The 14601-nt window shown below is 37.7% G+C and overlaps 3 protein-coding genes across 3 annotated transcripts; 1 reads left to right on the forward strand and 2 right to left on the reverse strand.

Moving 5' to 3' along the window:
* Window positions 1–1168: 1168 nt before the first annotated feature.
* Window positions 1169–3355, forward strand: AK88_00226 (uncharacterized protein; the record flags this gene model as incomplete). Its single annotated transcript, XM_012477877.1, has 1 exon — window positions 1169–3355. The coding sequence occupies one exon, from the start codon at window positions 1169–1171 to the stop codon at window positions 3353–3355; it is 2187 nt and encodes a 728-aa protein (XP_012333300.1).
* An 853-nt stretch (window positions 3356–4208) lies between these two features.
* AK88_00227 (uncharacterized protein) lies at window positions 4209–6525 on the reverse strand (the record flags this gene model as incomplete). The annotated part of the gene is made up of 2 exons (XM_012477878.1): window positions 4209–4288; window positions 4440–6525. The coding sequence occupies 2 exons, from the start codon at window positions 6523–6525 to the stop codon at window positions 4209–4211; spliced, it is 2166 nt and encodes a 721-aa protein (XP_012333301.1).
* A 4503-nt stretch (window positions 6526–11028) lies between these two features.
* AK88_00228 (uncharacterized protein) lies at window positions 11029–12286 on the reverse strand (the record flags this gene model as incomplete). Its single annotated transcript, XM_012477879.1, has 3 exons — window positions 11029–11187; window positions 11831–11980; window positions 12107–12286. The coding sequence occupies 3 exons, from the start codon at window positions 12284–12286 to the stop codon at window positions 11029–11031; spliced, it is 489 nt and encodes a 162-aa protein (XP_012333302.1).
* Window positions 12287–14601: the final 2315 nt, after the last annotated feature.

Raw genomic sequence — 14601 nt, forward strand, 5'->3', positions numbered from 1 at the left:
CATAATTCCTACTACATACAAATGCCCAGTATGGCCACATGTTCTTAATTTTCGAACTGCTCGAACGGCACATAATAATAGAGTACGCGGCAATCGAGTTCTGTGCGAAACTTTCGAATTTCTGTGCTTCCGCATTTTGCCTTTTTCCACTTGGACGCATTCGCATTTGGCGCCTCCACATATTGTTGTTTCCCCATTTTGGCCCTTGTTCATTTTCGGGCGCCTTTTTTCTTAATTTTGCAATGAAGTACTTTTTTTTTACTTAAGGACACTTTAAAAACATAATTTTTGCATCCACTGAAAGGGAGGAGTTAATATGGACATGGATCTTCTGTAATTCTAACAAATAATCAGCATATAGAAAAAATAAACAAAATTAAATTTGGCAGTTTTTCGTAAAAAAAAAGAGAGAAAAAAAAAAAAAAAAAAGGAAAAAATTTTACATGCACAGTCAGGTGATAAATTTTTAGCAACACGTACATATAATTTATAAGTGTACCGGATTTATTTACATTCTTCACTTTTTTTTTTTTTTTGGAGGCGAGAAAAAAAAAAATAGAAACATAACACCTGTCCCAAGTATTATTTCACCACATCTTTTGTCAACTGAGGTGATAAAAATACAACCCTTTCAGCGTATCCTCGATCTTTTGACATGTTACCCGCCCCTTTTCTCGTGTATGCAAAAATGTTCGTTTTATTTTTTTCCAATTATATCTAACTTGTCCGCGCTACCAGATAAAAATTTCGCACAAACGAAAAATAGTGTATGCATAAAAAAAAACATTTCGACATACAAAAAAAACACGCGCACGTTTAGGAAATACTTAAAAAATGAGTTAAAGAAAGTGGACTACAGTTTTTTTTTGCTCTTCACCACAGAATGTAAAAATGAACAAACATAATAGGATTAACAAATCAGAAAATAGTCACAGTATAAATTAAATGGATTTTAAGAAGGAAAAATTTCAGACTTAAAAAGGAGCAACCCTTATTTCATTTGATCGCTTTTCTCCGTCACATATATAACATATCGTAACACAGACGTACACGGCACAATGACAATGAAGATGATGTGCCTTTTTTGAATCCTTTTAACAAATTGTTTTTAACTTTTTTTTTTTCCCCCTCCTTTTTTTTCTTTCTTACCATTTAACTTGTACACAAAATGGAAGAACCACAGAAGAAAAGAAAATCCAGATGGGGGGACTTAGAAAACACAGCAGATAGTCTTAACGAGACGAGCAGGACGGTCGAAGTGAATAAGTCAGCTGAACCGATTAGAACCAATGATGTGAATGCGCTGTTAAACAGAGCGGGTAACATTTTAGGAGACTTCAGTGTGAGTGCAGCGTCCAAGTTGAGCACTGGCACCCCTGGACTAGTGAACCCGCCTATAGGGTTGACCGCCGGCGCTACGAGTTTACCAACTCAGTTCCCACTCACAGCGCAGAGTTTCCCGGCACTCTGTTCCACCATGCATTTAAACATATTAAAAGCGACAGAGACAGCCAAATTAGCAATAGAAAGGGCAAAAAGAGCTGGCAAGCTTAAGGAGGACATGAAACAAAACCTTAGGAAAGTAGACTTCGTACCGAAACCTTTAAAATTTGATGAACAAGGCAGAGAAATAGATGATGAAGGAAATGTGATCAACATAAAACCGATTACGTTTTCTACACTCAAAGTGAATATTAACAAGTTGGAAGAAAATAACCTTTTAAAAAAAAAAAACGAAATAGGAAATAAAAATGTGGAAGAGTATCTAAATGATGATAATAGATGGTTTGATTCTAGAATAAAAAATGTTCAAAAAAAAAAAAAAAAAAATGCCTTTAATTTTATTACACCAGGTTCTTTTATGAAGCTAGCCAATTCGAGGAACTATAATACAAAAGCGCAGATGAATTTTGATTTGAAAAAATTTATGCAAGATAAAAAGAATGTGCAGTCGTTGCAAGAAATGTCTTTAAACTTTTTAAACAGTGATTTAAATGATAACGTCAATCCAAACTTAATAGATATTAATAACAAAGGTGTTAACAAAAGGAACGAATGGAAGGAGGATGAAAAATATGACGTGATGGAAAAATGGGATTTGGTTTTATTCAAAAAGGTTGAAAATAAAGAAAACTTGCATGAGTACATTTCGGAGCAAATGGCTAGCTGGAAGGAGAAGCTCCAAATGGATGGCGATACACATAATGGAAATCGTCATGTAGACGCAGAGGACGGTGCTGCAGGGGAGTCCAGCAAAAGTGATAACAATGACCCAGATGCTTGCAGCAGCAGCATCTACCTTGAAGTGAACAAAATGATACAGAAGCACAGCGAGAATATTCTCCTGCTACAAACTAACGAAATCATAATTAATGACGAGCTGTATAAAATAAACGTTAAGAAAATAACAAATTATGTGGAGCATCCAATTTCGCTAAATGAAGATAAGAAAGAAGAGAAGACCGCTCCACACATGTTTTTAACCCCCGTGGAAAGAAAAAAGCTCAGGAAGAGAAAAAGACAAGAAAAGGAAAGAGAAAAACAAGACAAAATTCGAATCGGATTAATGCCCCCACCGCCACCTAAGATGAAACTATCAAATCTGATGAGGGTGCTTGGAGACAGTGCAGTTTCGCAGCCCTCCAGAATAGAACTAGAAGTGAGGCAACAAATGAAAGAAAGAGAACTACGACATTTTAAACAAAATCAGGAAAGAAAATTAAATCCTGAAGAAAAAAGTAAGAAGAAAATGAAAAAATGGAAATGTGATCCAAATCAAGAAAATGAAGTCCTCGTTATTTATATATCAAATTTGTCTAATAAAAAACACATATTTAAAATTGACATAAATGCACAGCAGCTACATTTGACTGGTGTGTGTGTTATGACTGTTCTTTACAATTTCATTATTGTGGAGGGGAAACACATTGCCGTTGAGAGGTATAAGAGGTTAATTTTTAGGCGCATCAAATGGAATGAAGATGAATACAATGAGGATGAGGAAGGGGACGATGACGAGGATGAGGATGAAGATGAAAATGAAGAAGGAGAATCAGGAGCCATGAATCACGATCATAACAGTAGCAACCTTAAGGACAAAGCAGATCAAGGTAAAATGAAATCCAATTTTGATACACAGTCAGATTTTCCTAATGATGGTGCAAATATTAATCTAAACCAGGGCTGTACTTGTAGCCTCATTTGGAGTGGCACAGTGAAAAAAAAAAATTTCCTCAACTGGAAAATGATAATTGCCAAGACGGAAGTGGAGGTAACAGATTACCTGCAGAAGCATGACGCGTTGCACTACTACCACATAGTCAAGAAGCACAGGAATGTGTCCGATGATGTGTAATGGCGGGGTTGCGTAGGGCGTGAACAGAGTGACGCAAAAAAAAAGACGAAAAAAAACTTCCTCCACAGAGGGAGCCACAATTTCGCAGCTTCCTGTATTTCTTCCTTTTAAGCTAATTAAATTAGGTGTACCTTTTTTTTTTTTTTTTTTTTTTTTTTTTGACACTTTTGTAGTGGTCATTTGGGAGAGAGTAGACGGTGACACTCCTCCTTTGATTTCCGTTTCTTGCACATGTGCCTTTGTTACCGGCTTCTAATTTTTTTATTGTACACGGCGCATTGTTTATTGTGCGTTCGTTTGGCCCCTTTGGCGATTTTGGCCCTGTTTGCCCGCTTTACGCCATTGGGGATTGTTTAGATTTTTGGTGGTTTTGTATCCCAGTTGGTTCTTCACACCGACGGGCTGTTTTCATCCCTTTGGACCACCAACCCATATATTCACCGCTTAGCATTTTGAATTATTAACTTTATAATTTACAACTACACGCAGTTACCTCAATTTGTTAAACAGTAAATGAGTTAACACAACGTGGTAGAAACAAAGGAAACTTCAAAATATGTATTAAAAAAAAAAAAAAAATTGCCCCAGTGGGGAATTGTTTATTAAGTGTTTTAAAGGACTTCCCTCTCATAATCCTTCACGGGGTGGTCGAAAATCAAAAGTATAAAATTACCAACGTCATCTGCAAAATGAGGCGGGGGAAATGGAACAATGTCAAGGGAATAATTGGCATGCGACATGTTTCAAGCTTTGTTTAGACGAATGACGATTTGTAAGAACGTGTAGGGGTGAAACGCAGCCATGGAAAAAAAGGTCTATAAAATATTATATTGAGTGAAAAAAGAAGAAACATTTATAGGGGCACTTTCTCTCTTACATCGTCAACGGTGTCGATCCTCTCCCACCTTCTCCAGGACTCCTTGATAATTTCCTCTGCAGAGAAGAAAAAGACGGGCAAATAAGTTAGCGGTGGGATAGACTCACAAGGGATATATAACATGGCCCACCTGCAACACGCGCATGCTCTTCTCACATATCGAAATGTGCACGTGTGTGCTCTCTCTGACGCTCGCTGGAGTATTACCCATGGCAACGTGGACCTTCTTCTTGCGCTTGCGGGAGACCATCTGGACACACTCCTCGCTGCTGATAAATTCCCAGATGCCGTCCGTGGCGACGATAATAAATTTATCCTCGTCCGATTTGTCAAAAATGTTGATGGTGGGTTCACAAGTAACTCCAATGAAGGACGACGTGATGTCACCGATGGCTCTACTCATGGCCAAGCCTGGATACATTTCATTTTTGACGAAAACTCTGTAGGAGACATCTCCTTGTAACTTTTTCACTTCCCCACCAAAAGCAACAATGCGATCTTTCTCTAATTTTAAAGATGGCTTATGATCTTCAGTGATATTATAAGCTCTGAAGGCATTGGTCTGTTGATTCTGCTTGCCCATAACAGCTCTGCTGTCTCCTGTGTGAGCGGAGTAAATTTTCTTAGTTTCAAAATTGTATAAGATGATGGTACAAGTTGTTCCACTTAAATTATAATCGATGAAATTTATGTTGATTGGATTTATGTTATTGTTTATGCAGTATGAATAATTAACCAAGTAGCAGTTAATCATATAGAATAGCGTTTTCATAGTGCGCACCGGATTTTCAAATATTCTTTCAATATTATATGAGAAGAGAAGGGGAAGGACTACATGAGCAAAATTACTAATATCATGTCCTGAAGGACCATGTCCATCAAACACCATAATTAATATCCATTCATTTGTTTGAATAATGGTAAAATCATCTTGGTTGGGGAAATCTAATTTTCTTCCTTTCTTACACGCAACGGATATTTCAGCATCACATGTGTAAGAAGGGGATTTATAAAAAAAGGTATTTTTATCCTGAAATGGTTTTGTGTTTTTCTGGTACAAGCAATACGCACCCATAACGATGAAGGTTATATTAAGATTCGGTAAATTTTGATCACATGGTATTTCTGTAATGTCTCTTTTAATCCATTCTTTTCTATCAACTGATTCTACAATTTTGGAAAAGGAGCATTTTTCCTTTTTCCTTTTCAATTCATATTTAAAGTTTTTTTTCTTCTCACATTTTTCATCCTTCTGACCCACTTGTCCATTTTGTTCACCTTCCCCTTCTTCATCACTCCCCATGACTTTTTTCAAATAAGTACTCTTATACTTTTTTTTCAACTTATTGCATTTATTTTTTATGTACTTTTTTAACAAGGTAAAATCATTTTTTAAAAAGCTGTCGATAATTTCTTTAGGGAACGTAGGGAATTTCATAATGTCGTGATTTATATTCAATGAATTTCTCAAGGCATATCTGTCCTTTTTATTTGGGTCCAGCATGTCTACTATATTATTAGCATTGAAGTAAAGGAAAAGGCTAAACAAAAAAACGACAATGATATCCACATCTCTTATGTCATTTAAAATCATATTGCTATATTTTATGTTGAGTAAATTTTCTTTTTTGTTTTTTTTGCATAAATCGTTGGTATTAATTAGGTTGCTATACAGTGACGATTTTTTTTTCGAAGGTGAGTCTACATGTGGAGTATTATACATTCCGTTCCCTTTTTCATTATCTTCATTTGAGGAACCACTTTGGGAAAGCTCTTTTTTATTTTTACCCTTGGATTTGTCTAGTTGTACTTTTCCATTCATATGCGTTTTGGGTTCACCTTTGTCTGTTCCACTGCTGTAATGCTCGCTTGACTTAATTTCACTACTCCTTTTACATTTATGTTTTGCTTTTTTTTCCCCTTTCTTTTCATTTTTATCGTTTATCATCAGTACATCTGATTGGTTACTGGGGGAGTCGCTAGTATGCTCCTTAGATCCACGTCGTTTGTCTTTTTTTCCCTCACTTTGGTCATTATCGCTAGGGTTACCAGAGTGCACATGCTTTGGACCATTTTTATGGGCTCCATTAAAGCTGCCTCTACTCCGGCCGGACTTATACACATTGACATCTCCCTCAGAGCCTTTCCCTCTTCGGCTCATTCGACGCCTACCATACACATTACTATCCATTGCTCTCTCATTGTCGCAGTTGGAATCAACATCAGACGGCACGTACTTGTTTTTTTTTAATTTAAATTTGGAGAAATTAATGAACGATATGCAGTTTCCCATGGCTGGCGTGTGGAGTGGATGTAGAATGATGCATGTGCAGGGGGAGTAGGTAATAGTTGGGTTATGCTCAAGTCCATACGTGCGTGTGGTTTGGACTTAAGTCGGCGTGGGCCAGATGCAACCCCTGCAGTCACATTCGAAAGGGGCTATAGGTGGGTACATCTACAAGTACATGCACAGACACGTGTTTGTACACCACTGCGGGCAGGTGGAATATTCAATCACAAAAAAAAAAAAAAAAAAAAAATGAGCACAAGACCTGCATATAGTAAGAGCTGTTTGAGGCACACAAAATGTGCTACATAAAATAACAAGGGGGGTAACGAACAAAGCAGTTCAATTGTTTGCACATCGGAAGTGGTAAAAATAGCACTGAGGATTCATTTTACCAGACCATGTCGAGCCGGTGTTGAAAAAGGGGGGGAAAAAAAAGTGGGGGAACGGTTTACAGTTACGGGGAAACCAAAGTGTATATAAAAAGACGCAAGCAATGGGTACTTATAAAACGGTAAGTATGCATTTTTGCCTTTACGCGCTGTAAAACTTTGAAGGCTAAAATGAACCATCTACAGGGGGAAAGCGTGAGTGGGAAGAAATAATTAGATAAACAAAATTTTGCACAAATGAGTGCGCAAAGATGAATTATTGACGAAATGTGTACATTCGCTTATGTCCAATGGGACATGTTTGCATTTCACTGCGTGGGTATGTAGCTCATACTCCTAATGTGCAGTTACCCGAATGTTGTAGGTGCAACAAAAGTGCGCATACATTGGTGGGCACACATCCGCGTGTACACATTGCACATGGGATGTGGTCATGTACGTGACACTTACGGGAGGGAGGGATAAAAAAAAAAAAAAAAAAAAAAAAAAAAAACTGCAGAGCTGGGGGAAAAACAACAAAACAAAAAAAATAAAATAAAAAAATAAGCAGTAACAGTGCTAGAAGCCCCGCTGAAAAGGTAATATTTTCAATGTTGTAGAATAAATTAAAAGCAACAGCGGAGGAGTAACCCCGTTCTGGATAAATAAAAACATGAACTGGCAACAAGTATACACATGAAGCTGGAGGAGGCAAAGGCGAAATGTAACCTCTGTCTAATTTACTTTTCACGCGTACATTAAGTATTATATGCAACAACAGCCTTTATTTAAAATGATTGGTTTAAAAATGAAGTGAAGAAAGGTAATTCGCAACATGTGCTGAAATAGCAACGTATACTTGATTTATAAAATCTGGAATGCAAGAAAAAAAAAAAAAAAAAAAAAAAAAGGAATGAAAACAAAAATGGTCAAAGTGGGAAATATAGGCGAGAGGGGGGGAAAAGACAAATTTTGCTTTTAATAAATCCATAAATGGTCGCAACGGGAAACTTCCATGTAGCTGTAGTGGGTACGCGAATGAGGGGATGTACATATATATAAAAGTGTAAGTGAAGCTGCGCGCGGGAGGCTATTTGGGTATGTGGACGAGTACATAAGCGAACGTCCTCGCGGGGGCAGCACGTGCACTCACTCGGCTGTGCACATTCGTAGGCATGCTGTCCACGAAACAGACAACTGTGCGATGAAGATGACGTGAAAAGAGCTTTGTCGTGAAAAAAACAGCTATGCGTTAATAAGAGAAGAAACGAAAAACATAAACATGTTAAAAAATATATATGCACTTTACAAAACATATGCACCAGGCAAAAGCACTTGAGGTTGTTTTTAACTTCAAGCAAATGTTACACACGTGGACTGTTCACCATCGTTTTTTTTTTTTTTTCGTGCATATTTTTCTACGCCTTCATTTTTTTTTGCTCACATGGGCAAACTGCACAAAATGAACCTTTACAAAATTGTGAATTTTCGCCTGGGCATTTATAGCGACATGAAACAAGGGGAAACTAAATCAGCATGGGCGTGAGCGTGAATGTGGACGTAATCGCGCACGTAAGCATAATCATACATGTTAACATAAACAGACACAAAAACGTATGCGCAAACAGCGCATAAATACATATATACACACTGCACGGAAGCAATCACAGCGCCTGTGCAACGTGATCTGCTGGGCACACGTAAATGGGAAATGCGGCAGCGGTAGCGTAAATAAATGCTTGTATAAAAACATACGCTGTGTGGACAGCACAATCGAATGAAATCCCTAAATGAAAATTATGTGTACATAGAGTACAGCTTGTAAAATCAGGACGGGAGAAAAGGGCGCACGTTGCACAGTCGATGGGAAAATAACAACATTATTGTAACGCATCATTTAGTTCATTTTTTTTTTTTTACTTTAAATTGGTGGTCCTTCATACTGTGCGCCATGCCTCTCTTTTTGGTTTTTGTTTTTTTTTTTGGGGTGGCGGTTCCAAATTTTGCAGGACAGCAGGAGCGGACAAGAAAATATTCACTTTTGTACAGGTGCAAGTGGCAACCACTATAAATAAAAGAAAAGAAAAAAATTCATCCCAGGGGTCCCATCACCAAAATGGACACCCTTATAAGCATATGTACTATAACTACAAGCATCTCTATGCAAAAAAAAAGGAAATCTCCGCGTCACTAATAAATTCTCCCCTTGTATACATTTACATAATGCAGGTGTTTCACAAATGTAACTTCTTGCTACACGGATGCACTGGCTGCGTATAATATAACAGGCTTCACACATGCACACGTTTTGTCGTAGGCATATTGTCAGCACCCACGCAGACATATGCGTGTATGTATATGTGTACCATCAGTGAATGGAATTCGTGGCCGCCATTTGGTTAACCATAAACAACGTACTGAAACATAAAAAATAAAAAAAACGGGAGGAAACACGGGGAAATGGCTTAAGGTACGTTAAATAATCATTGGAGTGGGAACGGCAGCTTGGACGAAAGATGCACAAGGGCAGTGTAAAATGCGAAAGTTGCGAAGGGTACAAAGTGCACACTATGTACTACTTGAGACAGACCGAAAGAGTGGGGGTCACAACGGAATACGAAATGCACACACCAAGAATTCGCTTCCACAAAATGTAGTGAACACTATGGAAAGGACTACGAGTAAATGTATAACAATTAGCAAGGCTTATATAAAGGTAAAAAAAAGTATCAAGTATTAGAGGGAGTTACTATTACATTTCTGTGTATGTAGCATTATGCCCTCTTGGCTTTTGCACTTTATATGGTGAAGGAGTGGGAGAAGAGTATTTCAATTAGGTAGGAGCGGGAAATACATTGTTACAAAATTGCACATGTATACAGAGATAGGAATAAGAATGGGTAGAATTCTCAGCCGGGAGAAGCCACACTGGGTAGAGCCCAAGGGACGCTCGTAGTAACAAACATGAGCAGCAACGGACGGGTTGGAAAAGGAGAAGGTCCTAAAAAGGGGGCAAAATGAGAGGAATCACAAACATGGTCAAAAAAAAAAATAAAACAAAATAAAATAAATTACAAAATTCAATAGCACTAAAATATATAGGAACAGGAGATATATATATTTGGTTCACGATGTTTTTTTTTTTTTGGTTTTTCGTGGTCCTATATGAACCTTTTCATTTGGCTTACATCCTTACAGTAATTCTTTTCTGTGTAAGCATTTTTTTTAAATGCACTCTGAGAATAGCGCATCAATGTTGAAGGAGAAAAAAAAAAAAAAAAAAAAAGGTCAAGTTAGCTAAGGAGAAAACGAAAGTGGTCCCTTCCCACATGGCGCTACAAAAGATATTTAAAAAAAAAAACAAAAATGACATCCCGATATGTTCAATCTTCACATTTTTCGGATCAATTCATGCAGCCAAAAATGCGTGTACGCGTTTGTGCATACAAGACTTTGTTGAGAGTGACGCACGGGTTCAAATACGCACAATAAATATATACATAAATAAACACGCGCATCAGGGGAGTGTGCATGTAAGTATGAATGTACATATAATAGCTACACCTGCACATGGGCACAGCGCGTTAAAAACAGCAGAGGGATAGAAATTTTAAACAGGGCAGATAATAAAATGTAAAATATGATAAGAATGTACATTTCCTCGCTACATGGCACTGCTGGTCGAGGTGGGGTGAGGTGGACGAACATTGATGATCCCCCACTTGGAAGAAACAAAACTTTTGTCCCATACGGGTTTGCACGGCGTTAACAGCGAAGGCATAATTTATCAGGCCTTTTTGCACATCTATTTGGGTTGGTCATTTTTTACAAATTCTCCCTGTACACGTTTGCTATGTCAACGTGGGTCTATTTTTACGTAGTTTTTATTTTGTTTCCTTTTATTTAAATCTACTTTTACAATTAAAAATAGAATTGTTTTCAATTCAAATGCAAAGTTGTGCAGTGATTCAAAAGGGGTAAAAAAAAAAAAAAAAAAAAAAAAAAAAAGAACATTTCATACATTACGAGGAACATATATCTGTCTACCCCATTTCTCATGTTTCCATATACACATACACAATATGCACACAAAGCGTTGTTGTGTCACGGCTACGGACACATGCAAGCTTGTTTAACTTCATTTCTTCATCATTTTGTGCATTTTGGTCTTGGCCATGTTTATTTGTTTCGATTTTGAGAAATCTTTTTTTTGTTGGAAGTGTGCGAGATTTTTCTTTTTGTCATCCTTTCCTTTTTTCTTGTCATCTTTCTCCTTGCCGGCCATTCGAGATTTGTTCTGTACAGTAAATAGAAACAGGGGTGGAAATTGTAGTAGTGATAAAAATGATGGTATGCCAAAACTGCTCAGTTGGGCTTACAGAGAAGCACATATCTCTGTTGTGACACAGACATTGCTTTATATCGCTCCTCGGAAAAGGTCACATAAGTACATATCTCTCATATGTATATGGGGGTATTGCACAAGCACAATGTTGGAAGTATAAGAAGCTGTAGGTTTTTTTCCCTTGCGTTCTTTAAGCTCAATGGGAAAAAAAGCATAAAAAACACACAAAGGGGCATTTGCACATACAAATTATATAATATCATCTAAAACACAAAAAAAGGAATAAAACATTCCATTTTGCCTTAAAATGATATTATATAATTTGTATATAAAATTAAAACCGACTTTAATTTTTGAAGTTTTACTACATGAATATATTTTTTTCAGTTGATATTTTCACGACTCTTAAACTTCAGTGCGTGTGTCCGTTCGAACGGGTCAGGAGGGTAAGTGGAACTGATGGTATGTTTGTGCTGTACGGCCCCTCCTTTTTTTTTATTTCCTCATTTATTTATTCCTTATTTTTGTTCACTCATCAACGTTCACGATTATATTTATTATTGTATTTTATTTTATTTTTTCATGGGTCCCTTACCTTGGCTTCAATACTTTGGACGTAGGCCTTTCTGTTTCGTATGTCCTCGACGGTTAAACCGCAAACAGCCTTCTGCACTTTAATGGTTTTCTTGTACCTCCTCCTTTGAGTTGTTTCAATTTTGGTCTTCTTGTTATTTCGTCTCCATGTCTGCCGTTGGTGATTAAAGGAATAAGAAACGTATGAATTTGGAAATTGCGCAAAATGGGGACTCAAAAGGGAGAATACTCACAAGGCGGGAAATTCCTCAATTCATCCCCTCGTCCATAGACTCACCTGTGTCCATCTCAATTTAGCTGCCTTCTTCTTCTGAAGCGCAAGAGAGGCAAATTTGGATGATAAATAAAAGTAGACTTTTCCGTCCCTTGCAATAAATTTCTGCCCCCTGCCTGGGTATATCCTGTACTCGCTAAAGGAGCACGCCTCCGTTTTCACTGTTGTCTTGATGGACGACATTTTTTTTTTCGCGCACGGTTTTCAGGCGGTTCTTTTATGTAACCTGCAGATGTGGGGTTGCAATTAACAAAAGGGGGGGGGGGGTGTTGATAATACATTCAGTGGGGACACTACATAGCACGGTATGCTTCTTTTCATGTTTGGTGGGCCCACATACACATGGCTATCCCCATGAGCACACAAGCACCCTTTATATGCATACGGGGTTTATGAGAGCAACGGCTTAGCGCGGTGACACACGTTCGTCAAATGACGTAGAAATGATAAGGAGCATTAATTTAGCATATAATGGTAGTTACATTATTATACATATTTTTTTTCCCTATTTTGCCCGTGGATATATTGCCTCATCTCCGCACGCACGCGCTCCCTCCTCAGCCGGATAGGCCCCTCTGTCCCCCACTTCTGTGTATATATCTTTTTATCTCAACAGGTACATTTTCTTTGTTCGCGCGATACGCTTGCATAATAGTTCGCACAACAGTTGGCACGTACAATCGTTGGTAAATACAAGCATTGATGCATTCCCGCACAGCCTCCTCGTAAGTCCCAATTTCCGGCAAACCTTTAATAAACTTTTTTTTTTTTTTTTTTCTGCTTACCTTTTACTTTCCCCTTTATAGGATTTTCGTTCGGCGGGATGATGGGTAAGAGTTATCCAATTAAACCTTTTTATATTTGCTTTACAAATACTTTTAACTCACTGTTGTTTTGTTTTTTCTGCAAATTCATTTTTTTAAATTTGCTTTTTTTGAAAACGACTTAAATTTTTTAAATGAGCTTAAGTCGACATGTGTCATGTTTTTTTTTTTTTTTTTCGGCAAAATTTGCTTAGCTTTTTTTCTGCGCATTCTACCCCGCCTGGCCTCTTATTATCTTGACGTGGGGTTCTCTGAATTTATTTTGTTTTCCGTATGTTTTAATGCGGCATATGAGGAGTTGGCGGCGAAGTTATCGCGAGTGCGCATATGTATATATAATACCGTGCGGAGCAGTATTTATTAATAAAAGTGCGTGCTTAGCATATCATGCGGGTAAATAATTATGCATACACGGCGTTCATATTATTTTTGAATGATAGGAGAATACATATATGAGTGGTGCTATTTCGAGGCTTACCATTTAATCACAATATCCGCCGCGCTCGCAGTGATCCGTCCTCGTCATCTCCTACTGGGCATAACCATAATAACAACGCTGTTGCGCATATTGCAAAAGGAAAAAATACACAAAACCTGTTCCTGTTCGATGCATGTAGAGGCAGGTACAGTAATTAATAATGGTGCACTTATTTAATCTTGCTTTTTCCCTTTGATGCTAAGTACAGGCATAACTGTTATGCGTTCAAGCCACCATGTGCAGTTCACGTTGGTCCCCAATTTTTGTAGGCATCCCCCCAGAAGGGGCAAAGGACGCCACAGATTTATAGCGGGCACATGGGTACACTAAAATGATAAATGGGTATACACTGAGGTACACCTATTTTTTAATGCGCATACGCGTGGACCAGCCCCTATATATAATGGCCGCTGGTAACAAATTCCTTTAGAGTGCATAATTCTTTGAAGCGCTAAGTGCCATCGTACAAATGTGGCCCGTTTGGAAGCAGCCAAAATATTTTGCTGCACGTATATATTTGAGTATATGCAGTTTTTGTTTTCTCTATTTGCGGGAAATAATATTGCACTTTTGTGGGTCATAAGTCGCGATGGATTTGTGGCCATAGGCAGGCATATATACCATAGAAAAAATTATGGAGCACGTAAAAGTGCAGAACAGAGAAATGGTACGTACTGGAAGGGTCGCGTGGGCGCATATTCATGGTTACTCACCCACATGGGGGAAAATTTACAAAGGGGGCAGCTTATATATTTTATCATCTCCTCTTGTCTTCGTTTAAGCGAAGCGAATTGGAACATATATGACCACGGCGTATTTTCCTCGCCCGTGATTAATCTCTGCTCATCATACTTGGCACTGCCATACGATTATACGTAGCGTTACAAGTGCATCGAGCAGAGCTAATCCAGATGCATGTGTTCTTTGGAGGATTAAAATATAGGATGTTACGAAGGCAGGCAACTTTGAGGAAAATACTGCTCAAGTGACTTGACCGCTTTGTACAATTTTTAAGGAAAAATAAAAAAATAATTATATCGACATTTTTTTTAAAAAATAAAATGAATAAAAAAGGATGAGGAATTTTTCCCATTCATTTTGTTTTATTCTACATTTTGTTTTTCCACATCCTTGAGGCCCCCGTTTTAACCATTCTTTTTTTTTTTTTTTTTTTTTGTCTTGTTTTTGTGCCAAAA

The sequence above is a fragment of the Plasmodium fragile genome (assembly GCF_000956335.1).
Source record: "Plasmodium fragile strain nilgiri unplaced genomic scaffold supercont1.2, whole genome shotgun sequence".
Lineage (NCBI taxonomy): Eukaryota > Apicomplexa > Aconoidasida > Haemosporida > Plasmodiidae > Plasmodium > Plasmodium fragile.